Source organism: Zingiber officinale, chromosome 6A, assembly GCF_018446385.1.
Source record: "Zingiber officinale cultivar Zhangliang chromosome 6A, Zo_v1.1, whole genome shotgun sequence".
NCBI classification, from domain to species: Eukaryota; Viridiplantae; Streptophyta; class Magnoliopsida; order Zingiberales; family Zingiberaceae; genus Zingiber; species Zingiber officinale.
Window position 1 is genome coordinate 56,007,834 of NC_055997.1, and position 27,982 is coordinate 56,035,815.

Consider the following 27,982-nt stretch of genomic DNA (forward strand, 5'->3'; position numbering starts at 1 on the left):
CATTTATCCAATCAATAAATAAACAAGGACCAAGATTATCAAGAATCCTATATCAAGGATCCCTGTCCCTTAAATTCATCCTATTTTACCTTCGTCCGCCATAAATGCTCTCTCTCTCTTTTTAATGACAAATAATAAATAATAATGACAATAATAAAAGTATCTAATGATATTTTTCCAGACAATGCTTGAGCTAAATTTTGTAATGGTTGCAGCAGAAAGAGACGTGTAAATGTTGCTTCTTCTTTGTTGCATGTTCACATGTCCTGTAGGGTGGTGGCTGCATTAATGCAGGCATTCAAAGCACTTGATCATGCATCCTTTTGATTTTATCATGAGCATGGAAAGGTCCACTGGCTGTTGTTGGTCTCATGCCATCCATGAGACCTCAATACCTCAATTCAATTCTGTCTTTACCTTTACAGCCCTACTTGTTCATTCAAGAGCCACTTTAATTTTCTGTTCCCTCGATTATCACTAACATCTTAAACTTTTTATCAAGTCAGTAAGCCCCCATGGTACAATGAAAAACTAATCATTAAGATATTTATGATTTAATCTCTGGTACATTTATAAAAAAAATTTCTTCAAATGAGACGCGTAAACCTGAAATATTGTACTTTTAGGCTACTCACGCTTTTGTTTTCTAATTTACTTAGGCGGCTGTTAAAAAACTTCTGTGGAAATAAATTTGTCTTAGATTCGATGTTATCTAATTATTATTTTTTTAATCTAGTCATAATACTGTAGATTAGAGTTTGCTTTACTTCTATCAATGTGTTAATTATTAGGTCACTAAATCAATATATATATATATAATATGTTTAAATTCGAGCCTATCATAATCAAATACTAACATCTACCACAGCTAAAAAAGTAGCATATCACGAAAGGATAGCACTTAATGCACTTAATATACTTAAAAGGATAGCACCTATCATCTAGCAAAACATTTATAGCGCCTACTATAATAAAATAAACATGTAATCTAACTAAAATATTATATTATATAAAATGCTACAAAAGATTTAACAAATGGAAAAACAAATTAAGTGACAAATGATCTTGAGTGTCAAAGTTGCACAAGTGTCTTAATCAATCAAACCCTTTAGGTCTTCCAATTTGCCAATTTGGATTCACATGTTTCACTCCACAATAAGCTCTGATTAGTTTAAACCAAAAATAATAATTAATCTAATTAATTAGTTTTTTTTTAAAAAAAAATAATTTACATTCTACACAAACTCATTAATCATAATTCGTCCATCACCATGGAGAGGAAACTCTCTTGCTGTTCTTCTCCATCAGCACTTTCATCAAACAACCAAGATTCTAGCATTTGGAACGGCCCTTGTGCAGTCGCCTCCGGCGATTCCTCCGGTGCTGACTCGTAATCCTCCAAGCCTAACAGTGTTGGCGGAGACACGATGCAGTTGGACGCGCTCATGCTCATCTGGCTCGAGGTGGAAGAATTGTCACTGGACTTGGGTGAGATAGTAGTACTAGCACTAGTTACCTTCTTCTTCTTGATCATCCATCCTTCGAGGAGCCGTGAAATGTTCTCGGCGTTGGCCGCATAGGTTATCGACGGGAGGTGACTATCTTCGTACTTCATCGACTTCATTACGGAGGAACCCATGGGATCTTCCATGGACAAAGCTTTCGAAAGGGCGCGCTTTGCCATTTCCACATTTGTTTGGAGGCACCTCTCCCATTGGCCTTTGGATTTGGGCATGGACCGATGGACAGCCGGCAATCCAAACCCGACGTTCACACAGTGCTCCGAGCTTGTGTCATTGAGCTTGTACTGGAGCTTCTTCTTCAAGTGCGTGTTCCAGTAGTTCTTGATGTCGTTGTCGGTCCGCTCGGGGAGATAAGAAGCTATAGCTGCCCACCTGATCACCCATTTTCAATAGACAAACACATTACAGTTTATATTTGCCCCAATTCACCATTAAAATCAAATCAAACTTTCAGAACTTTTTGGGTGAGAACTTTTGCTCCAAAACTCATGTGAAAGATGAAAGATTCAAAGAAAAAGGTAAAAAAAAAAATCGAGTATCCGATTGATATACCTGTTTCCTAGAAGAGCTTGGAGGTGGATGATAAGCTTCTCCTCTTGTTCAGTGAAGTTGCCACGCTTGATCCCTGGCCTGAGATAGTTAGTCCACCTGAGCCTGCAGCTCTTGCTGCACCTCAACAGCCCTAAATTGATTCCACACAGGCCCAATCAAAAAACAAAACCCTAATTATATATTTTAATTTTTCCAAGGCAATAATCAAAAGAGAAATTAAACAAGTGATGATCAACTCACCAGTTTTAGCAGGAACAGCCCTCCAATTGCTTGCTCCATGCTGTTGAATGTAAGAGACCAAGAGGATGTCCTCTTCTGGTGTCCAAGGCCCCTTCTTCACACTATCCTTGTCACAGCAAGGTGGCCTTCCCATAATAGATATATCGATCGATCGATCGATCTGTTTGCGCTGAGGGGGAGAGGGAGGGGGAGGGGGATATATAGGAGCTGACCTCCTCACCTCAGAGGCTGAATTAGGAGCTAGAGTTGGAAGAAGGAGTCAAAGAAGACAGGTAGGTGCATTTAGTGAGAAGGGTTGTGGACACCTCAAAAGTCAGCTTGCAATTGAAGGAATCGGGCTCTTGTAGTGATGACATGCCACCACAGAACCGCGTGCATTCAATGTGGGCTTGTAGTTGCATGACTGACGACTGTGGCATGCAGGGAATTGAAGAACCCTAATTGTGCTGTCCAGTTTATAACTCTGATTTGGGTACCACAAATGGTGAAGCTTTGGGAATATATGTGGTTTAATTAGGTTTGTTTTGATTTCCACCTCCGCTGCAGGAAAAAAAATGACTGTGAGAATTTATGGAGAAATAATAGAATATAATATATCATTCTGTCATGGTACTTGAATGCTAATATTCTAGAAAACTGCAGTAACACAGCAATAAAACATCTTGATGAATCAATTTTTTGTTTTTTTTTTTAAATTCAAATTAGGTAGAGGATGAAAGGGACATAACTATCTTTCATTTGCATAGAAGAACTAAATGATTATTTTTTATGATATATTTGGATAATAATCTGTTGAGTCTCAATGAAGTTCACAAACACTTGAATTTGTACTAATTAATGATTTAGTTTATCATATATACTTGATTTTCTAAAGATTCTAGTTCTTACTTGAATGCAACTCCAGTTATAAATCTATTGGCACAGAAATTAGATTATAAATTTCATAACTCTAGTTAGCATTTCATAAATAAGAGTATAAAGCAAAGATAAAATCAAGTCATATATTATGTCTATACAATGTAAACATATCATATTATTGATCATCAATTCATAGTTTACAAAATGAGAGAAAAAAAAGTTTCTATAAACTATATCGTAGATTGATCATTAAAATCATAAGTCTGTTGTCTTTTATCTCTCTAGTAGGTGGGTTTATTGTAAGTACTCTGAGTTAATTTTGATGTTAATCAACTGAGTTAAGTTAGGTTCTGCGTGTTTGATATCTTATGTTTAAGTGTGCAAAGACTTAGGAACACGAGAAGTCGAGAGGAAGACGTAACAAGCGAGAAGGATAGCACTAGAATAGAGTCGATAGGCTCGATGCATCCGAGAGATGATGAGCTGTGAAAGAGTACATGATTGAGTGAGAAGAACGCACGCGGTGCATCCAAAGGACGAGAAGCTGAGAGAAAGAATGCTTTAGGAGAATGACGAAGTTGAGTTCAAGTGAACTCAATTCTAGATGTCCAAAGCATCACTCAAGCGACTAGAATGAAGAATGGTCAACTTTTGAGTTGACCATTCTAGGCACGGGATAGATTCTAGGCACCTACATGTTAGGCGCTGGATCCATTCCAAGCCCCCTGAGTGGGCTACCACATCACCGTGATCATGGCCAGCGGATATGAGCAGGTTGAAGACCAGATGCCTAGTTTGGTTCCAAGCACCCAGAATCGTGCTGAGTCAGTAGAGCCATTGGTAGAACCGTTGCTGACACGGATAGAGTTTCATCAATTCCAAGTGCCCGGATTGCTTCCAGGTGCCAATATGATGTCACGTTAGCAAACGATCAATTTTGACCAGTGAACTATAAATAGAGCCCTTGAGCTCAAAATGAAATAACACACCTATTCTTAACTTCTGTATTTCTTTCTAAGCTTTCAATTGTTGTAAGGGGCTTATCCTCTTTCGACCTTTGTCGAAGGAGTTTATTTAATGCTTTCAATTGCCTTGGATTAACAACTACTCAGGTTGTAACTAAGTAAACTTCTACCTCTTATTTCATCTTTATGTTATTTTATTTACATAATTAATGTGTGTATCCTTGCTAATGTAGAAGCAAGAGAACTTGTTAATTTAACTGGTAGGTTGTCTGTTCACCCCCTCTAATCGGTCCACCGATCCTACAAGTGGTATCAGAATCCAACTACCTTAGAAGGACTAACGCCGACAAAAGCAATAAGAAGAATGACTAGATCAAGCATCTATCCACTGAAGTTCAAGGGCAAATTTACGGTATTGAAAAAGAAAAAGAAAATATTCTTTAAAATCAATTTTGATATTATGCTCTGTATAAAACTTGGTTTTGAAGTGCCCTGGAACAAGGATGGTGAAGAAATAGAGGAGCACCTTTGAAAGAAGAAATAACAAACTGACTTTGTGGCCAATGGGAAGGTAGAATTCTATATGCTAAGCATACTACCACCTCAGGAAATCAATCGAATTGGTGCCTAAAACTCCACTAAAGATCTTTGGGAAAAGTTCTTAGAGCTTTATAAAGGAACGTCAGAGGCCAAACTAGCAAGATAGTACATGCTTTGAAATCAACTAACCAACCTTCAGATGAAAAAGGGAGAAAAGGTGACTCATCTGCACGCAAACCTCAAGAAGTTGATAATTGGACTAACGAACCTCGGAGAAACAATGCATTAAATGTATTTCCAAGAACCTCGGAATGGATATCAATAGTAGATTCCTACTACATTTCAAAGAACTTGATGGTAAGTACTTTAGAAGAATTATTTTTGACTTTGGAATTACATGAATCTCGATGTGTAGGATTTAAAGACATAGAAAAATCAAACCACAACATTGTTAGGGTCGTTTGGTGCTAAAGGGGGGGGTGAATAGCTCGTCGCATGCTCATTACTTGCTTCTTTGATGATAATATGCAGCGGAATAAAATCAAAGCAAACTTACAACGCTAACACAAAGGATTATTTGGTATCCACCTCAAGAAGAGGTGACTAATCCAAGGATCCACACACTACACGCTCTTCACTAATAACAACACTCCTTCTTGATCACAGCTGGAGGCGGAGAAGCCTCGTACAAATTCACACAACAATATACAACACCCACAAGAAGAAAACACAAAAGATAAAAATGGAAACTCTTTCCTCTTGCTTACTTGTTGCTTATTGTTGCCTCTTGAACCTTGGAAGTGTAACTACACTTGCCTCCAAGAGCCTTCAAGAACTGGCTGTGAAAGTGTGGAGAAGCTCGCTGAGATCGCCGCTAAAATCACACTGTAGTTACTGAAGAGGAATGCGCAAAGAAGACGCTCGCCAATGGCTATAACCTGTGCAACGGTCGGATCTCAATCGATTGAATGATTCTCAATCGATTGGGGAGGCTTTGAATCGATCGACTGATCGATTTAGAGTGCCTCTGTGCTCTCTGGAAAATGCCTGAATTGATTGCCCGATCGATTCAATCTCTATCATGCGATTTCCAGCTTCCCAATCGATCAGTTGATCGATTGAACCTACAATCGATCGGCTGATCGATTGTAGGTTTCAATCAATCAACTGATCGATTCAAAATCTCACTGTTCACTCATAAATCTCCCAATCAATTGACCAATTGATTGAAGAAGTTTTGATCGATTACCCAATCGATCAAGATAGTTTCTGTGTAAAATCGCATCAACCAATCGATTGGCTGATCGATTGAACCCCCCAAACGATTGGGCAATCGATTGGTAAGTAGAAAACTATGTAGAGCTTGAAACGAGCTTCGTTTCACATCTGAGATCACCTCATTCCGATATCCGATTCAAAAGTTATGACATTCGGAAGTTTACTACGTCCGAATTTCCTAGTTCCATGCCAACTCCCTATTGGACTTACAACCGCTAAGTGTTCAGTCAACTTTTGACCCATCAGGACTTCCTTCCACCAGATGTTTGGTCACCCTTGACCCATCTGGATTTCCTTGTGCCAAGTATTTGGTCAATCATTTGACCTACTTGGACTTCTTAATACTAGGTGTCCGGTCAACCTTGACTCACCTGGATTTCCACGTGCATAGCTTCACTCACCAGGTCTTTTCATCTGCCTAGCTTCACTCACTAGGACTTTTCATCTGTTTGACTTCACTCACCAGGACTTTCACCTAGCTTCACTCACTAGGGTATTCACTTGGCTTCACTCACTAGGATTTTCCCACTGCCCCGCTTCACTCACCAGGACTTTCACCTGCCTGGCTTCACTCACCAGGTCTTTCCATTGCCCGACTTCACTCGTCGAGACTTTTGCCTGTCTGACTTCACTCACCAGGACTTTCACCTAGCTTTACCCACTAGGATTTTCCAATTGCCTAACTTTACTCACTAGGTCTTTCACCTGGCTTCACTCACCAGGATTTCCTATCTGCCTAACCTCCAGTTAGGACTTTCCCAGTCAAGTATCCAGTTAACCCTTTGACCTACTTGACTCTTCTTCATATCCAACTGGTCAACCTTGACTAGAGGGAAATTGTATCAATAATCTCCCCAAACGGACGATTGTATCTGTAATCTCCATGTATTGTCAAACATCGAAACCCAAACATCAAGACTCAAGCTTGAGCCAACTCAAGCTTAGTCAACCAGGTCAAACTTGACCAAAAGGATATTGCACCAACAAACATCACTATAAAAGCTAAGAATAATGAACCAACTTTAGAGTCATCCCTCGATAAAAATGAAGAAGCATATATATATTGTAAGAAAGTTGAATAAATTTTTTAGAACTAACAAATTTAATGAGAAACATGCTAATAAGTTTCTATGAGGAAAAAGGAAAGTGAGATGTTACAAATATGATGAAGAAAGGCAAATTAAGGATAACAATCCTAAATTAAAAAGTAAGGAAAAAGAAAAGAACAAAAGGACTATTAGTGAGAGCCCTAGAGCCAATCATGTGATGATTGTTGTATGGATTCGATGTATCATATTCCAATATATTTATAAAGGCATTTCCTTATGGTTATTATACTTGTATTGGTGTCAAATAACTAAATATAATAACGTCCTTGAGTGGAAGGTTCTTATCTATATCAATCGATTGGTTGAATTGATAGTGAGATGATATAGAGAACACTACTCTTAATCATTCCTAGTCAAGTATTGACATTCAGGGACAATGTTAATGTGATGAGACTAGCATGTAGGTCAACTCGATGACTTGATCTCACAAGTCATGGATATTAGATATCAAGTTGACACATGGGTATGCATTGGAGAATGTATACTGAATGACCCGCTATGAGAAAGTATCATGGATCCTTATATGAGTGTCATATACTTTCTCATGTGACTATTAGTATGACTATCAGTCCTTGGACCTGAAGTCACCATGGTTCCCTACATAAGGAGTTGCATACTTTGGCTTCGTCAAACGTCACCCGTAAATGGGTGGACTATAAAGGCGACTACTGGGTATGTAACAAATTATGCGGAGGGATGTGAGTGATGTAGATGAGATCTCTCCCTCCTATATGACAGGAATGATATCATGATTTTTGATAGAGTAAGACCACTAAGTGCATGGCCATGCCCAAATAAGTCAATATGGGATATTGAGCTTATTTGATTAGAGTGAGTCTACTTGATGTTCAAGACATAGATTGATTAGAGGATGACACAATCTATGCCTCAATTGATCAATCTAGATGTCAAGGATAGAAGGACATTGTCACATATTGTGAGAGTCATAATTAGTAGTCACAATGATGATGTTGGATCTCAATATTCTTGTAACTTGGGTAGTAAATTACTTATGTTTCTAAATGGGTTTAGGAGTATTTCCAACATTACAAGAACCTATAGGGTCACACACAAAGGGCAATTAGATGGAGATTAGGTTCATATAATGGACCAAGAGGATTAGGTTCATGTGATGAACCAAGTTGGATTAAGAGTAATCCAAATTAGACTAATTGAGTTGGACTCAATTTGATTCATGTGTCGAATGAGTCTAGTTTAGACTATGATTCATTGAGTAAATTTAAACCAATGAATAGAAATTCATTAAATTAAATTGACTTGAATCAAATGTTAGATTTGATCAATCATGGGAGATAAGGGGTCAAGTTTGACTTGACTTGAGAGGGAAGATGAAGGGTCAAGTTTGACTTGATCAAATGCCACGTCATGGTGACTTGGCATGGGCCGGCCAATGATGGTGTTCCACATCATCAAGGCTACATCAATGTGTGCCACCTCATGAGGGAGACCAAGAGCCATGACTCTTGGTATTACATGGAGGTTTAAAACCTCTCATTTAGTGGCCGGCCACATTAGTGGTGAGTGAATTCTCATTCAAGGCTTCTTCTTCCTCTTCCTCTCTTCTCTTGCTCTCCTTCTCCTCCATTGTTGAGACCTCTCAAGGGTGCTAACACACTCTAAGTAGTTCTCTCCACCTTTTGTCCGTGTGGATATGTGTAGAGGAGTGTACACTTGACACTCTACGAGATCCGGCAACCGTTTGGACGAGCGGGATAAGCGAAGAGCATCGCTACAAGGGTATACTTCTTTTTCATGTAGATCTAAGGTAGATCTAGTGTAGACAAACATGTACATGTACAATTTTATTTATCTTCGCATGGATCCGTGGCTAGCTTCAGGGTTTCCGCAATGCAAAAAGCGGATTTTGCGGCTCGAATTACTAACAGTGGTATCAGAGTCATGTGCAAAGCATGTACATGTTTTCTATTTGTTATTATGAAAAATGATTTAGATCTGTAAGTTTCTGTAATTTTTCTATTTTTATGAATTTTGTGAGTATTTTTCTCGTAGAGGCGAAGCAACAAGTGCTTAGACACTTGTAGGCTTCAAATACCGAGAAAAACCTTCCGAAACGGCAAGGTCTCGCCCAAACAAAATTATTTTGTTTTGGGATAGAGACTTAAGGCGCTATTAGATCAAGATGGGATACTCGCAATATTCAATTTGTGAGAAGGGGCGCTGCCCCTAACCCCGCATGGGGCATTGTCTCGCGATCGCGCCTGAAAATCGCTAAACGGGACCGCCGCGGAGTAAAATTGATAAAAAAAATAGTAGTAAAATTATAAAAATTTATGTAAAATATATAATTTAGAATTATGTATGATATTGTGATGGTCATGGCCTAAAACCCTAATTTGATTGGTTTAAAATTGTGTTGTAATTCATAATATGGCCTGCGTGCCATTTTTAATGTTGTGCGTGTTGTATATGATATGCAACCTAAGCGCCGTGCCTCCTTTATTTATGTTCCTATTGTAAATAGACTTTAGACTTGAATTAACTCGAGTTTCATATTTGTAATGTACAAAATGAAGCGGTGGAAGGTCCAATCAAGAAGGAGATACGAGCAGGATGCTGTCAACACATGGTTGTCAAAGGAGGCGCTTGAAGAAGCCGTTATCCCTAGGTTGACCATCCGATCTTCTCATTGGCTTGAGAAGATCGTAGTAGGGCCATGACCTCATCACAATTTAATTTGCTTGTGTGTATGTGATGCATGCTAATGTAGGGTAATTAGTGCGTTAATGCGTATATGATACACATTCATGATTAGATTCGATCTTAATCAAGTCAACTCGAAATGCCTACCAAGTTTTGATACCCATCACTACCTCGATCATTTGTTGTTGTTGAATCTGCCAAAGTAGAGCGGAGGGACAATCTTGGTCCCGCCTATTAAAGCTTGGGTGAAGACAAACTCAATTAGATTGAGTATAACTAGTTAACTCAATTGGATTGGGTAAAACTATAGACATTTTCCAACAGTTGGATAAACAAGAGTTACATAGAGATGTAATTAATAATTAGTTATCTACCGATCATACTAAGTCTTGAGCGATTTAGCCAAAGCTAACTCAAGGCGTAGTATGATGTGAATCTTGTCCCACGAGAATTATAGCAAATTGGTATGAATCTAGTAGTGTGGTTTGACCATATCCACGACTTGATTCTACAAAATCTCTATAATTCAGTGGGAGCCTCATTTAGTTAAAGGCCTAATTAAATGATAAGAGGAATATGATATTTACTTTTTGCTTTATTTATGTTGTAGATTGTCATATTGACAAACATGAACACTTTCTCCTTGCATTCTATCCTTGACAAGGACAAGCTCAATGGAGCTAATTTCCTAGACTGGTACAGGAATCTGAGAATCGTTCTCACACAAGAAAGAAAACTGTACGTCCTAGAGCAGCCCATTCCGGAGGCACCTCCTGCCACTGCCACGCGAGCCGACCGAGATACTTATAAGAAGCATCAAGATGATGCATTAGATGTGTCATGCCTCATGCTCACAACCATGAACTCTGAGCTTCAGAAGCAACACGAGTTGATGACTGCTTATGATATAGTTGAACATCTTCGTCAACTATATCAAGGACAAGCAAGGCACGAGAGATTCGAGATCTCTAAGGCACTGTTTCAGTGCAAGATGCAAGATGGAACTCCTGTAGGGTCCATATGTACTCAAGATGATTGGGTACATAGAGAACCTACAGAGGTTAGATTTCCCACTTGGCCAAGAACTGACCACTGACTTGATCTTGCAATCCTTGCCAGAAAGTTACAGTCAATTTGTCATAAATTACAATATGAACGAAATTGATAAGCGACTGCCTGAGCTGCTAAGCATGTTGCGAACTGATGAGCTCAACCTTAAGAAGGTAAAGCCCAACTCCATTTTGATGGTACAAAAGCATAAAGGCAAGGGCAAGCCTAAAGGTAAGGGAAAGTCCCAAGCCAAGGGCAAAGGCAAGGTAATGAAACATAAAGGAGGTGTTGCCAAGGATGCTACCTGCTTCCACTGCGGTTAGACCGGGCACTGGAAGAGGAACTGCAAAGGATAGTTAGAAGATCTTAAGAAGAAGAAAAATGAGATTTCTACTTTAGGTATATATGTTATAGAAGTCAATCTTTCTATTTCTTCATCTTGTGTATTAGATACCGGATGTGTTTCTCACATTTGTACTAATGTACAGGCGCTAAGAAATAGCAGGGCATTGACGAAGGGCGAGGTGGACCTACGAGTAGGCAATGGAGCACGGGTTGTTGCTGTTGCTGTAGGAACTTACTTTCTATCTCTTCCCTCTGGGCTTGTACTAGAATTAGATGAATGTTTTTATGTGCCTGCTCTCACAAAGAACATCATTTCAGTTTCTTGTTTATACAAGAAAGGTTTTTCATTTATAATAAAGAACAAATATTGTTCTGTTTATTTAAATGATATGTTCTATTGTAGTGCACCTCTGATGAACGGACTCTACATTAGATTTAGAGAACCCTATCCATAACATAAGTACCAAAAGTTTTAAGTCAAATGAAATGAACCGAACCTATCTCTGGCATTGTCGCCTAGGTCATATAAATGAGAATCGCTTATCCCAGCTCTATAAAGATGGTTTGTTGGACTCATTTGATTTTGAATCATATGAGACATGCGAGTCATGCCTACTGGGCAAGATGACCAAGACTCCCTTTAATAGACATAGCGAAAGAGCAACTGACTTGTTAGGACTTATACATAGTGATGTATGTGGCCCTTTCAATGTCACTGCCAGAGATGGTTATAGGTACTTCATTACATTTACTGATGACTTTAGTAGATATAGTTATGTGTATCTGATGACACATAAGTCACAATCCTTTGAAAAGTTCAAAGAATTCAAGAATGAAGTACAAAACCAGCTTGGCAAGAGTATTAAGATACTTCAATCAGATCGAGGTGGTGAATACCTTAGCCATGAGTTTCGTGACTATCTAGCTGAGTGTGGGATTCTATCCCAACTCACTCCTCCTGGAACACCACAGTGGAATGGTGTATCCGAAAGGAGGAATCGTACCCTATTAGATATGGTACGATCTATGATGAGTCACACAGATCTTCCTATATCTTTTTGGGGATATGCTCTAGACACAGCGACCTTCACAGTTAACCGTGTTCCATCCAAAGTTGTGATAAAGACACCATATAGGATATGGACTGGGAGAGGTGCCTAGATATCTTTTATGAGGATTTGGGGTTGTGAGGCTTACGTTTGATGTCAAGTCTCGGACAAACTAGGACCCAAATTCGATAAGTGCTATTTTATAGGATATCCCAAGGAAACGAAAGAATATTAATTCTACATTCCCAATCACCACAAAGTTTTTGTGGCTAAGACTGAGGTTTTTCTAGAAAAGGACTTTATTTCTAGAAAAACTAATGGGAGTACGTTCGATCTTGAAGAAGTTCAAGATATTGACCATAGCACTGAAGCCTTGATGGAAGTTGAACTAGAACCGTAAAATGTTGTGGATGATGAGATTGTTGCACAAGGAGTTGAGCAACAACAACCAGTTCAAGTAGACCTACCTCTTCGCATGTTTGATAGGGTACGTTGTTAGCCTGAGAGATACTCATTTCTCTTGTCTGATCATGACGACGTTATGCTCATTGAGAATGAGCCTACCTCCTATCATGAAGTTGTGATGAGACCAGATTCTGAGAAATGGCTAGAGGCCATGAGATCCGAGATGGAATCTATGTACACCAACCAAGTATGGACTTTGGTTGATCCACCTGAAGGTGTTAAATCCATTGGGTGTAAGTGGGTCTTTAAGAGAAAGACTGACATGGATGGACTTATTACCTATAAGGGTCGTTTGGTAGCTAAAGGTTTCAAGCAAATTCATGGTATTGACTATAATGAAACTTTTTCTCCAGTAGCGATGTTTAAGTCCATTCGGATCATGCTTGCTATTGCAGCATACCACGATTATGAGATCTAGCAGATGGATGTCAAAACCACGTTTCTGAATGGAAACTTTCTCGAGGATGTGTACATGACACAACCTGAGGGTTTTGTAGATCCATTGCATACTGACAGAGTATGCAAGCTGTATAAGTTCATTTATGGACTAAAGCAAGCTTCTCAGAGCTGGAATCTTCGATTCGATGATGTGATCAAAAAGTTTGGTTTCATCAAGAATGAAGATGAACCCTGTGTCTACAAGAAGGTTGTTGGGAACACAGTTGTCTTCCTTGTATTGTATGTGGATGACATACTACTCATTGGAAATGACATCCCTTTGCTGCAGTCTGTAAAGACTTGGCTGGGGAATTGTTTCTCAATGAAGGACTTAGGTGAAGCCGCCTGTATTCTAGGCATAAAGATCTATAGAGATAGATCTAAGAGATTGCTTGGCCTAAGTCAAAGTACATATGTTGACACGGTATTACTACGGTTTACCATGCAGAATTTCAAGAAAGGATTTCTATCGATGTCATGTGGTGTAGTCTTTCGAAGACTCAAAGTCTCTCCTCTAGAGAGGAGAGACTGCATGGATAAGATCCATTATGCTTCAGCCATAGGATCTATCATGTATGTCATGCTATGTACTCGTCCTGATGTATCGTATGCTTTGAGCATGACGAGCAGATACCAGTCAGATCTAGGTGAACGTCACTGGATAGTGGTCAAGAATATTCTTAAGTACTTGAGAAGGACTAAAGAATTTTTCTTGATATATGGAGGCGATGGCCAGCTAGTTGTAAAGGATTACAGTGATGCTAGTTTCCAAACTGACCAGGATGATTATAGATCGCAGTCTGGGTTTGTATTTTGCTTGAATAGTGGTGCTGTGAGCTGGAAGATTTTGAAGCAGGACACAGTTGCTGATTCTACAACAGAGGCCGAGTATATTGCTGCATCAGAAGCAACAAAGGAGACAGTTTGGATTCGTAAGTTCATTATTGAGCTTGGGGTGGTTCCTAGTATAGCAGATTCTATAGAGCTCTATTGTGACAACAATGGAGCAATTGCGTAGGCTAAGGAACCTTGCTCACACCAGCGGACCAAACACATACTACAGCACTTCCATCTCATTCGAGAGATCATCGATAGAGGAGATGTGAAAATTTGCAGAGTACCCACAGAGGCTAACGTCGCTGATCCCTTGACCATTGCTTTGGCACAAAGAAAGCATGATGGACACACTAAGTCATTGGGTGTTAGAGCCTACCCTGATTGGCACTAATGCTAGTGGGAGATTATTAGTGAGAGCCCTAGAGCCAATCATGTGATGATTGTTGTATGGACTCGATGTATCATATTCCTATATATTTATAAAGGCATTTCCTTATGGTTATTATACTTACTTGTATTGGTGCCAAATAACTAAGTATAATAGCATTCTTGAGTTGAAGGTTCTTATCTATATCAATCGATTGGTTGAATTGATAGTGAGATAATATAGAGAACACTACTCTTAATCATTCCTAGTCAAGTATTGACATTCAGGGACAATGTTAATCCGCTGAGACTAGCATGTAGGTCAACTCGATGACTTGATCTCACAAGTCATAGATATTAGATATCAAGTTGACACATGGGTATGCATTGGAGAATGTATACTGAATGACCCGCTATGAGAAAGTATCATGGATCCTTATATGAGTGTCATATACTTTCTCATGTGACTATTAGTATGACTATCAGTCCTTGGACCTGAAGTCACCATGGTTCCCTACATAAGGAGTTGCATACTTTGGCTTCGTCAAACGTCACTCGTAAATGGGTGAACTATAAAAACGACTACTGGGTATGTAACAAATTATGCGGAGGGATGCGAGTGATGTAGATGGGATCTATCCCTCCTATATGACAGGAGTGATATCATGATTCTTGATAGAGTAAGACCAATAAGTGCATGGTCATGCCCAAATAAGTCAATATGAGATATTGAGCTTATTTGATTAGAGTGAGTCTACTTGGAGTTCTAGACATAGATTGATTAGAGGATGACACGGTCCATGTCTCAATTGATCAATCTAGATGTCAAGGATAGAAGGACATTGTCACATATTGTGAGAGTCACAATTAGTAGTCATAATGGTGATGTTGGATCTCAACATTCTTGTAACTTGGATAGTAATGATGTGTTTCTAGATACCGCTCATTACTTATGTTTCTAAATGAGTTTAGGAGCATTGTCAACGCTACAAGAACCTATAGGGTCACACACAAAGGGCAATTAGATGGAGATTAGGTTCATATGATGGACCAAGAGGATTAGGTTCATGTGATAAACCAAGTTGGATTAAGAGTAATCCAAATTAGACTAATTGAGTTGGACTCAATTTGATTCATGTGTCGAATGAGTCTAGTTTAGACTATGATTCATTGAGTCAATTTAAACCAATGAATAGTGAAACATCCCGTGTTCAACCCTCAAGTTTTTTTTTCAAACAACCCTCTCGACCTCTGCTATGTAGATAACTGTAGTGCAAAACCATCATAATGATTTATCTTATCCAATGTAAATGACATCATCCCAATAAGAGTTTAATAAAAAGTAACACGGAATTCTCAAATCTCTCCCTATACTAAGGAAGAACCTCTCACAATAGAACGAGTATGCTTTGCACTCCTATACGTCTGGACAGTGTCGTGCGTCCATCTCGCCTCCTCGCCTACTCCGTCCACATGCTCCTAGTAAACGTCCTCACCTGTAACATAAATGTGGTGAGTCTACGACCCAGCAAGTACAGACCAATATGAATATGAAGATCTCCATAAAGTAGTAGAAATAGCAACTAGAAGTCTTTAAAAGAAGCCATAACACAACCCAAGTTCTATATATGAAAGATATAACATGCAATGGTGATTCCACGTAGCTAATAGGGTGAATATGTCACATATCCAGTAACCACAATTAGAGCCAGTCAACAGTCCCATGAACCTAGAGGTACCTCGTAGAGAACATGCATCTAGTCATATAGCCGAAGCTAACCATATCAGTCAAGTTTGGATGGGCCCTCCCCGGAGCTCATCCCGGGTCACACATCCCGTACTGCTACCACATATGCTCATATACATCCAATTAGCCACATAAGATTCATATAACCATAATAAATTCTAGTCATTCATTCCATAGCATATTCCAGTCATTCTTTCTATATTCGCTCCTATAACAGTAGCATTCTTCATTTATTCCTTAGGCATATCAATTCACAAGGACCCTTCCATATCCAAACATGCATAACTTAAGAATACATAATATAAATCATGCATATCATAATAGAGTACAGATCACAATATAAATCATACAAATCAATATAGAGAACATGTCACAATATAAGTCATACATATCAGAACGAAGAACATATCACAATATAAATCCTACATACCAGAATAGCGAACAAATCACTATAGATCATGCATTTCAAAACAGAGGACAGATCACAATATTGAAACTATCATGGAAATACTTGAATCCTGTTACACGAACCAATACCGCAAACCACATCAAAATCACAAGGAAAACTTCAACAATTAAACACAAATCAACTGTCAACTTGATCAAAAACACTTCGGTAGGAACTAAGAGCACATAAGAATTTAAATCCTACCACTACACAGAAACCCCACGAAAACAAAACAGCAACCGAAATTCACACCACAATCTCAACCAACTACAGTAGTAAATCAACAACGAACCTCCCACGAAAACCATGCTAAGCCACATGAAACCAACACAGTACACAGCTAAAGAGCAGATCAACACAACCAGAGCAGCAGGAAGGAATAAAACGTAAGCCACCATAGCGTAAACCACCAACACTCTATCCGATGCTATCAAGAACCCAAAAATTGAAACAATCATCCTCAAAACTGATTGGAGAACCTTATAGGAACAAAACCAAACCCAGGGCTACGTAGACCACCCAAACGCAACTTATTCCACCAATACATCTCGGCCAGACAAATAAGCAAACAGGTAACATTCAGAACTCACAACGTCAACAACATGGAGAAAAATCAGATCCCAAATCCAATCGAGACAAGCAAACACTACGAGGAAACCCGTAAATAGACGATTCCACTGAACACGAACTCGATCGATACAGAATGTTCTGGCGCAAGCTACAAAATCATGGGGACCAAACAAGAACTCCAATGAAACCTTAAAGCACAACAATACTCTACGGAGGAGGAACTCATCAAATAACAAATTCAGCACGACCCTCACAGTAACAAGCTAAACACATCAAAGCCCAAATCCGTTGTAGAAATCACCGGAAAGCCAAACGATGAGTCAAGAATGCACAATAGCGACCAGGAATAGCACGAAAACCCCAAATCGGTCAAAAGCTTCACGAAATGAGACAATCGGAGCTCATAAAAGGCACTTCAGTACCTCCTATGTTCTAATTCCCTACCTCACATATCTCACTCATTCATAAAGGGTATGAGCTTGCCTTTCCCTTCTTGCATCGCCGGCGGGATCCCTAGCACTATGTTGTTGTGCCGACTGGGAGTGTGTTTAGGCCATCTGTGTCCGATCGACGTGTACTCCACCGCTCGCCGACGTGGGAAGGAGTCTGACCAGATCTCACAGCCGGTGACGAGGTGGGTCGAAGACCACAATGGAGGAAAAGAAGAATAACGGCGATTTTGGAAAGCACAGTGAAGAGAATCGGCGAGAAATTTGGGATTTATACCTAGGTTAATGATTTTGGTTAACGATTTTAACTTAGGGTAATTAGATTTATCAACTTCTAACTTAATTAGGTATTATCTTAAACTTCCTCACCATTAACTATTCTACCCTGAAATATGTGTAGAAATTCATTTTAACTCCCAAAAATTCCTAAAAATTCATAATTAATTTTAAGCATAAAACATGATTGATAACAGAGTCAAATTATGTAGCTAACAAGTCATAATTTTAACTTGAAAAAAAAACAAATAACATTAGTTGGGTGAACTACTTAAAAAAAAAAATGTATTGGGCTCCATTTTATATAGAGTATGGACATGATCAATATTTATACCACATTGTTCATTGATGACTTGAAAGTTGTTACTTGTTACAGTGGGAATCTCAGTCAAAATTTACTGCAAAAGACGTGACAAGCAAAAGGATCAAGATCAAGTATACAGGTTAATGACTTCAAAGGGTAAGATTTGGTAGGTGCCGCTGGGGCCAATCATACAATGGAAACTAATATAACAATGCAAGTTGATTTGTTCCTACGGTTGCTCTCAGATCACCTACAAAATGCTTAAGTTCATTACAAACTATCAAGAATTCCTTAGGTATATATCTTATCTTTCCATTTGGTCCTTGCATTGTTCACTTATGGAAATTACCTAAACACATTTTGCATCTAATGACAAAGGACCTCTAGACATAAGCTAAAGTTGTTTATTTAAGTACGTTATAATTCACCATTCAAATTTAGAACTATAATGAAGGAAATCTTACAAACTTGTGGACAGAAGTAGCCGAGTTTCTGACGAGATGACAAGCGCACACTGTCCTTTAGGAGTGATTGCTCTGATACCAACTGAAACATCCCGTGTTCAACCCTCAAGTTTTTTTTTTTAAACAACCCTCTCGACCTCTGCTATGTAGATAACCGTAGTGCAACACCATCATACTGATTTATCTTATCCAATGTAAATGACATCATCCCAATAAGAGTTTAATAAAAAGTAACACGGAATTCTCAAATCTCTCCCTATACTAAGGAAGAACCTCTCACAATAGAACGAGTATGCTTTGCACTCCTATACGTTTGGACAGTGTCGTGCGTCCATCTCGCCTCCTCGCCTACTCCGTCCACATGCTCCTAGTAAACGTCCTCACCTGTAACATAAATGTGGTGAGTCTACGACCCAGCAAGTACAGACCAATATGAATATGAAGATCTCCATAAAGTAGTAGAAATAACAACTAGAAGTCTTTAAAAGAAGCCATAACACAACCAAGTTCGATATATGAAAGATATAACATGCAATGGTGATCCCACGTAGCTAATAGGGTGAATATGTCACATATCCGGTAACCACAATTAGAGCCAGTCAACAGTCCCATGAACCTAGAGGTACCTCGTAGAGAACATGCAACCAGTCATATAGCCGAAGCTAACCATATCAGTCAAGTTTGGATGGGCCCTCCCCGGAGCTCATTCCGGGTCACCCATCCCGTACTGCTACCACATATGCTCATATACATCCAATTAGCCACATAAGATTCATATAACCATAATAAATTCTAGTCATTCATTCCATAGCATATTCCAGTCATTCTTTCTATATTCGCTCCTATAACAGTAACATTCTTCATTTATTCCTTAGGCATATCAATTCACAAGGACCCTTCCATATCCAAACATGCATAACTTAAGAATACATAATATAAATCATGCATATCATAATAGAGTACAGATCACAATATAAATCATACAAATCAAAATCGAGAACATGTCACAATATAAGTCATACATATCAGAACGAAGAACATATCACAATATAAATCCTACATACCAGAATAGAGAACAAATCACAATATAGATCATGCATTTCAAAACAGAGGACAGATCACAATATTGAAACTATCATGGAAATACTTGAATCCTGTTACACGAACCAATACCGCAAACCACAACAAAATCACAAGGAAAACTTCAACAATTAAACACAAATCAACTGTCAACTTGATCAAAAACACTTCGGTAGGAACTAAGAGCACATAAGAATTTAAATCCTACCACTACACAGAAACCCCACGAAAACAAAACTGCAACCGAAATTCACACCACAATCTCAACCAACTACAGTAGTAAATCAACAACGAACCTCCCACGAAAACCATGCTAAGCCACATGAAACCAACACAGTACACAGCTAAAGAGCATATCAACACAACCTGAGCAGCAGGAAGGAATAAAACGTAAGCCACCATAGCGTAAACCACCAACACTCTATCTGAAGCTATCAAGAACCCAAAAATTGAAACAATCATCCTCAAAACTGATTGGAGAACCTTACAGGAACAAAACCAAACCCAGGGCTACGTAGACTACCCAAACACAACTTATTCCACCAATACATCTCGGCCAGACAAATAAGCAAACAGGTAACATTCAGAACTCACAACGTCAACAACATGGAGAAAAATCAGATCCCAAATCCAATCGAGACAAGCAAACACTACGAGGAAACCCGTAAATAGATGATTCCACTGAACACGAACTCGATCGATACAGAATGTTCTGGCGCAAGCTACAAAATCATGGGGACCAAACAAGAACTCCAATGAAACCTCAAAGCACAACAATACTCTACGAAGGAGGAACTCATCAAATAACAAATTCAACACGACCCTCACAGTAACAAGCTAAACACATCAAAGCCCAAATCCATTGCAGAAATCACCGGAAAGCCAAACGATGAGTCAAGAACGCACAATAGCGACCAGGAATAGCACGAAAACCCCGAACCGGTCAAAAGCTTCACGAAATGAGACAATCGGAGCTCATAAAAGGCACTTCAGTACCTCCTATGTTCTAATTCCCTACCTCACAGATCTCACTCATTCATAAAGGGTATGAACTTGCCTTTCCCTTCTTGCATCGCCGGCGGGATCCCTAGCACTATGTTGTTGTGCCGACGGGGAGTGTGTGTAGGCCATCTGTGTCCGGTCGACGTGTACTCCACTGCTCACCGACGTGGGAAGGCGTCTGACCAGATCTCACAGCCGGTGACGAGGTGGGTCGAAGACCACAATGGAGGAGAAGAAGAGTAACGACGATTTTGGGAAGCACAGTGAAGAGAATCGGCGAGAAATTAGGGATTTATACCTAGGTTAATGATTTTGGTTAACAATTTTAACTTAGGGTAATTAGATTTATCAACTTCTAACTTAATTAGATATTATCTTAAAACTTCCTCACCATTAACTATTCTACCCTGAAATATGTGTAGAAATTCATTTTAACTCCCAAAAATTCCTAAAAATTCATAATTAATTAATTTAAATAAAATTTTAAATTAATTTCTTAATTCCTGCTCGTGGGTCCTTACTAATAGAGATTCATTAAATTAAATTGACTAGAATCAAATGTTAGATTTGATCAACCATGGGAGATAAGGGGTCAAGTTTAACTTGACTTGAGAGGGAAAATGAAGGGTCAAGTTTGACTTGACCAAATGCCATGTCATGGTGACTTGGCATGGGCCGGCCAATGATGGCGTTCTATATCATCAAGGCTACATCAATGTGTGCCACCTTATGAGGGAGACCAAGAGCCATGACTCTTGGTATTACATGGAGGTTTAAAATCTCTCATTTAGTAGCCGACCACATTAGTGGTGAGTGAATTCTCATTCAAGGCTTCTTCTTCCTCTTCCTCTCTTCTCTTGCTCTCCTTCTCCTCCATTGTCGAGACCTCTCAAGGGTGCTAGCACACTCTAAGTGGTTCTCTCCACCTTTTGTCTGTGTGGATACGTGTAGAGGAGTACACTTGACACTCTACGAGATCCAACAACTGTTTGGACGAGCGGGATAAGCGAAGGGCATCACTACAAGGGTATACTTCTTTTTCATGTAGATCTAAGGTAGATCTAGTGTAGACAAACATGTACATGTACAACTTTATTTATCTTCACACGGATCCGTGGCTAGCTTCAGGATTTCCGCAACGCAAAAAATGATTTTTGCGGCTCGAATTGCTAACAAGGACAAGAAGGTCCAAGTAAAGGAACCTCTAACCAACATGGAGTGAGTCGTCGTCAGAAGAGTCTGAGACAGAAGAATATGTTGGACTTATACTAATGACAAGCTATCAAGAAGCAAACAATGAAGACACCTTAAGAGAGAGCATTGATGAAGGGAGAGCATCCACCTACGAATCTGACACAATAGGTAAAGTACGACTCTTACCTTCTGAAAAATGTATGATGTTATTAAAATGTAAGTAAATCACTATGTAAAACTATGACCAAATATATAAATTCAAAGAAAGATTATGCATGCATACTAGAAGATTTTGATAAACTTAAATGCAAAACTAAAAGAAAAAATAGAAATATTGAAGTTCGGAAAAGATTCAATCTATCTAAATTCAATTGTGCAACACCGATATAGTGGACTTAATTGATATGTTAGAAATCGTAAGGGTCAAATTATAAAAGTGTTGAAATATGATATTTCACAAAAATACTTGATAAATCTAATATGTAAAAATTTATTTTGGATCCCAGAATCTATTTTCACTCATTAGATTTTTTTTGCTAGAGATAATTTAATTGCTAAAAATTAATTTAATTATTAACATTATTGACAAAATTAGTTTTCATATCCTTTCTATTTGGTTGTTTTTGTTTAAACTTTTTTTGATAAAAAAAATATGTTATCTATTAGCAAAAAAAAAAAAAAAACAAAAATAAAAATTTTCAACCTCTTAATAATTTTTAATGAATTTCTTAATGAAAATTAAATTTTTAAAAATAAAAATTTTTGATGATAAATTTAAAAAAAAAATTGATTATTTTGTTGATAATCATTATATTTTGCATGTTAGAAAATTTGTTAAGATTTTTTTCCATTGAAATCTATTTTTAAATATTTAATTTAACAATAACTATTTGTATACAGAATATTTATTTTAACTATAAGAATAATGGTTTTTCATCACCAAATATTTTTCTATGTGAAGTAGTAGCATTCCACATCTTGACAAAAAATTTCAATTTTTTTTACCAATTTGACATATTTTTTTTAATTTTATCTGGCAGTTTTAAAGCATAATTCTTAGAAATCATTTTATTTGTAAAATAATTGTGAAAAATTACCCAATACTTTCACCATATATCTAGAACCTCTAGACTTTTTAAAAATTTTCTATGCTATTTTTATTTACTTTATATTTTTGATGTGATCAAAGGGGAGAGTAGTGTTAAATTTAGGAGAAGGACTAAATTGCATTGTAAATTTCATGTTTAAAAATTATTTTGACATAAATAATTTATTGTTTGTTTTCCCTAACTTTGACTCAGGTTGATGCATATCAAAAAGGGAAAGATTGTAAGTACCTCACGTTAGTTTTGATATTGATCAACTGAGTTAAGTTAGGTCATGTGTGTTTTGATGTCTTAGTCTAAGTGTACAGGAATTTAGGAGCATGAGAAGTCGAGCAAAAAACATAGCAAGTGAGAATGATAACATGAGAAGGGAGCCGACAGACTCGGTGAATCTGAGGGATGAGGAGCTGTGAAAGACTATACCAGTGGAGTGTGAAGGATACACACGGTGCATCCGAGGGATGAGAAGTCAGGAGGAATACTGCTCAAGGAGAAAGACTGAGTTGAATTCATGCGAGCTCAATTATGGATGTCTGAAGCATCACCCAAGCATCCGGGATGAAGAATGATCAATTTTTGAGTTGACCATTCCAAGCGCCTGAATAGATTCGATGTGCCCAAAATCATACTACCACATCACGCCGATCTTTGTTAGCAAATAAGAGCAGGTTGAAGACCATGCGGTTGAATCAGTTCCAGGTGCTTAGAATCGTGCTGACTTAGCAAAGCCATTGGCGGAGCCATTGCAGATCCGAATAGAGTTTCATCAACTCTAAGCACCTAGATTGCTTCTAGGTGCCCATATGATGCCATATAAGCAAATTGTCAATTTCAACTAATAAGCTATTAATAGAGCCCTTGAACTCCAAATGAAATAAGACTCATTTTCTTAACTTCTGTATTTCTTTCTAACCTTTCAACTATTGTAAGGGGCTTCTCCGCCTTCGACCTTTATTAAAGAAGGAGTTTCTTTAGTGCTTTCAATTGCCTTAGATTAACAACCACTCAAGTTGCAACCAAGTAAACTTTTACCTCTTATTTCATCTTTATGTTATTTTATTTACATAATTAATGTGTGTATCCTTGTTAAGCTAAAAGCAAGAGAACTTGTTAATTTAACTTGTAGGTTGTTTATGTTAATGCAGAGAGTACCAGATAATAACAATCAACCTTCAGGGGTTTAATGTTTGATAATATAATAAGGTATGATTAAATTGACCAAGGTTTGATCCAAATAAGATTTGATATTCGGAAGTGAGTGAAGTTTAGTTAGGTCAAAGTTGACTAGATGACTAATAAAGAGAAGTCTAATCATGACCAGATGACTAGTAGAGGAAGTCTTAACTGAAGGTTAGGCAAGATAAACTCCTAGTGAGTGAAGTTAGGCCTTGGTGAGTGAACCACGAAGGTGAAAGTTCTAGTAGTGAAACTAAGCTTTGATGAGTGAAGCTAAGCTTTGATGAGTGAAGCTAAGCTCTGGTGAGTGAAGCCAGAAAGTGAAAGTCCTACTAAGTAAAGTTAGACCCTAATGAGTGAAACTAGGTGGTAAAAGTACTGGTGAGTGAAATTAGATGATGGAAGTCCTACTAAGTGAAGGTAGGCAGTGGAAATCTTAAGTAGTAAGCCTTAGTGGTAAAGTCTTGGATGTAGTATAAGCTTGAAGCCTACTAAGTCGGGTTGACTTAGCTTACAAGAGTACGACTTGATTATAAGAGATTGACCCTTAGGTGGTAAACTTAGAGGAGGAATCTTCAAGCAAAAGGTAAGCCTAGTAAGTTAGGTCGACTTACAGGAGTGTGACTTGATCCTAAGGGATTGACCCTTAGGTGGTAGATTTAGAGGGACCTCCAAGTAAAAGGTAAACCTAGTAGGTCAGGTAGATTTACAAATATAGGATAGATTACTTGTTTATATTTTGTATAGTTGTTTTGCAAGAATCTAGAGTTGAAAGCAAAATAGAGAGAAGACAAACACAAATGGGTGAACTAGACTTGACTCAGGTCGAATCTGACCCAAACTAATTCAATAGACCGAACTAGCAGTTCGGTAGACCGACTGGGTTCGGTCTAGATTGTTGAGTTGTTAGAAAAGTTATCATAGAAGAAGGTATGGCAAAATATCTAGTTCATCTTTATGATTTAGATAAGGATAAGGATAAGTGATGTGCGTAGATTATATACACTTTATCCATACTTTGGCGCACATTCACTTATTTTCTTTGAGTATGTTCTATGTTATTACACTCCTCTTTATCATATTTTCAGTATAATTACTTTCTTTGTTAGAGATCTGCTCTTTCTTGATTTTTCTTGACAGGATACATTTTTAGAGTGAAAATGGAGCTAAGGCATGCTACGGAAAGATCCAAGAAGGAGAACAGAGTCCGATCATGGCCTTGGCATGACTGTGTCTCTTCACTCGAGAGCAAGCAGACCACGGTCGTGCCCAAAGGCACGACCATGACCCTTCAAGGTAGACAGCCACATGGTTTGATCGTGCCTCGCCCGTGCCCAGTCGAGGTCAGGCCGTGTGGTTTCACATGACTGTGCTCTTCCTCCAGAGCCTATTCATAGTGTGGTCATGCCAAAAGTCACAACCATGACATGACCCATGCCTAGGGTCGTGCCCTACCCTATAAATGGGGTGTTCTTACTCTTTTTAGGGGAGGAGGGTTTTCCCTTTGGGGAGATCAATTTTGGTCCAGATTTGCTCATCCTTCATGCCCCAATTGACGATCCAAAGTTGTTTCCGCCCTCTCCTTCATCTCCAAAAGTATAGGATTGGATCTGAAGACCTTCCTCTTCTTCTTAGATTGAGTTTTTAAGCTTGCAATTTCTATGCCTTTGGATTCATATCCTATTGTTATGGAGTAGATTCATTTGTTCTAGGATTAAGGGAGTAGTTGTGATATGTAATTGATGTATACTCTTTGAATTTGCCAATTTCCTATCCGTATGACATATTTATGCCTTGTATCTATTTGATTAAACATGCGTGAAGTATTTATTTTTAAATCTCATGTTTGATTGAATGATTGTAATGATTTGTTAGCCCCATAAAGGGGATGCTCTAGATTGTATAACCGAGGAGCCTTAGTGCTAAGGGTATCCATTTAACCGGATATCTAGAGTATCTTCTTGAAAGGGAGGATAATTCTCCACAAAGAAGCATCGAATCAGGTTTAATGGGCTACTTCTAATCCTATGTTAGTAAGTGTCTTGCATAACCTAATGAACGTATGACCGGGGAGCCTTAGTGATAAGGGTATCCTTTTAACTGGACTTCCTGAGTTTCCTCTTCTACTTAGTAGCATCGAATACCAATAGAGATAGCACTCCGGCATGACCATCGCTGGGTAGTGTCAGTATTGAGTTATACTTTCTACATGCGTATAAGGACAGATGATGGGGTGATGGAGAATTCTTAATATATTAATTAGAATCATAACGAAACCGAACTCTTAGGACTCTTCCCTTGACCAAATTTCTTCAACCAACTCTCTTTTCTAGCTCTCTCTTCTCTTTGCTTCTCTCTTGCCTTTAGTGCATAAATTCATAACACTCAATTGTTTAGCTAATTCACCGTGCTAAGCCTCTAGTGCTTAACCCAATCTCTATGGGTTCAATTTCATTTATTGCTAACGACGTAACCATGCACTTCAGATAGCGTAATAAGTTTTTAGCGTCATTGTTGGGGTTTATGCATTTAACATTGGTTGATAAACACTTGAGTTAATCTAAACATTATTTTCTTTTCCTTTTTGTAAATATTTTTGTATATCCTTTTCGTATATATCTTGCATTTTCTTATTTTAATTTCTGCATTGTCTTTTCTTCACTTTAATTTTGCATTTTGTTTTTAGCTTTTAATTTATTTACTTTGTATTTTTCTTCAATTTAATTTATGCACTTCTAATTTTTTCATTTTTATTTGATTTAGTCTTATTCTTGTATGCATAGATCTAACCTGACAGTAGATTTATTACCTCTTGATCCTAAGATCAATAGGACTTTCTGAATAAGCAGAGATATGCAGAAGCAACAAGAGGAGCTAGCAAGAACAAAAATGGCAAATAAACATCTCAAAGATTATGCAACACCTTATACTCGAGGACTCCTATCTAACATCACAAGATCATCTATCGAAGCCAATAATCTTGAAATAAAGCCTATCATAATTACTATGGTGCAACAACATCAGTTTGGTGGAGGAGCACATAAGGATCCAAATCAGTACCTAGAGGCTTTCTATGAAATTTACAGAACAATGAAGATAAATGGAGTACTAGCTGAAGTGATTAGATTGCTCTTATTTGGCTTTTCTTTAAGGGATAGAGCAAAATTATGGCTCTCTTCATTACCTGCAAACAACATTACATCTTGGGAACAGTGTGAGCAATTATTTTTTTGATAAGTTCTACCCACCTAGCAAGACAACACATACACGAAATTTAATTGCTAGCTTTAGACAGAATGACACTTAATCTCTCTATGAAGCGTGAGATAGATTCAAAAATATACTCAGATAATGCCCACACCATGACTTAGAAAAATGGTTAGTGATCCACACATTTTATAATAGAATTAATTATCATACAAAGGTATCTCTTGACTCTATGGTTGGGGGAGCACTTATGATCAAGAGCCTTGATAAAGCCAAAGAAATAATAGAGAGTGTGACTCTTAACCATCATTAGTGAACATCAAAAAGAAGTGAAAGTTCTTTTCCTAGAAATCCTATTAAGGAACCCGATAAATATGACGTTAATGCTTTAAATCTAAAATTAGTAAAAATGAATGTCTTAACAAAGAAGTTTAAGTCTATGGGAACTAACATGGTGAACGCAGTTGTAGGAGTATGTGAATCATGTGGAAGCATGAAACATGGAGTTATCTCTGCTCAATTAGTTCATATTGAATAATGTGACGCTATTGGAAACTTCAACACACATGGTAAAATAACTCATACTCTAATATAGATAATCTGTCTTGGAAGAATCATCCAAACTTTTCCTACAAAATAACCAAGATCAGGGGCAACAAATT

At 38.1% G+C, this 27,982-nt stretch overlaps 1 protein-coding gene and 1 non-coding gene across 2 annotated transcripts; both read right to left on the minus strand.

Annotated features, from left to right (window-relative positions):
* Positions 1-1,176: 1,176 nt before the first annotated feature.
* Positions 1,177-2,507, minus strand: LOC121993970 (myb-related protein 306-like). The gene is made up of 3 exons (XM_042548191.1): positions 2,316-2,507; positions 2,076-2,205; positions 1,177-1,895 (listed from the first exon to the last, which is right to left on the minus strand). The coding sequence occupies exons 1-3, from the start codon at positions 2,446-2,448 to the stop codon at positions 1,253-1,255; spliced, it is 906 nt and encodes a 301-aa protein (XP_042404125.1). The 5' UTR covers positions 2,449-2,507; the 3' UTR covers positions 1,177-1,252.
* Positions 2,508-27,374: 24,867 nt separating this feature from the next.
* Positions 27,375-27,482, minus strand: LOC121998826. Its single transcript, XR_006116618.1, has one exon. It is a non-coding gene; the product is annotated as a small nucleolar RNA R71 (small nucleolar RNA).
* Positions 27,483-27,982: the final 500 nt, after the last annotated feature.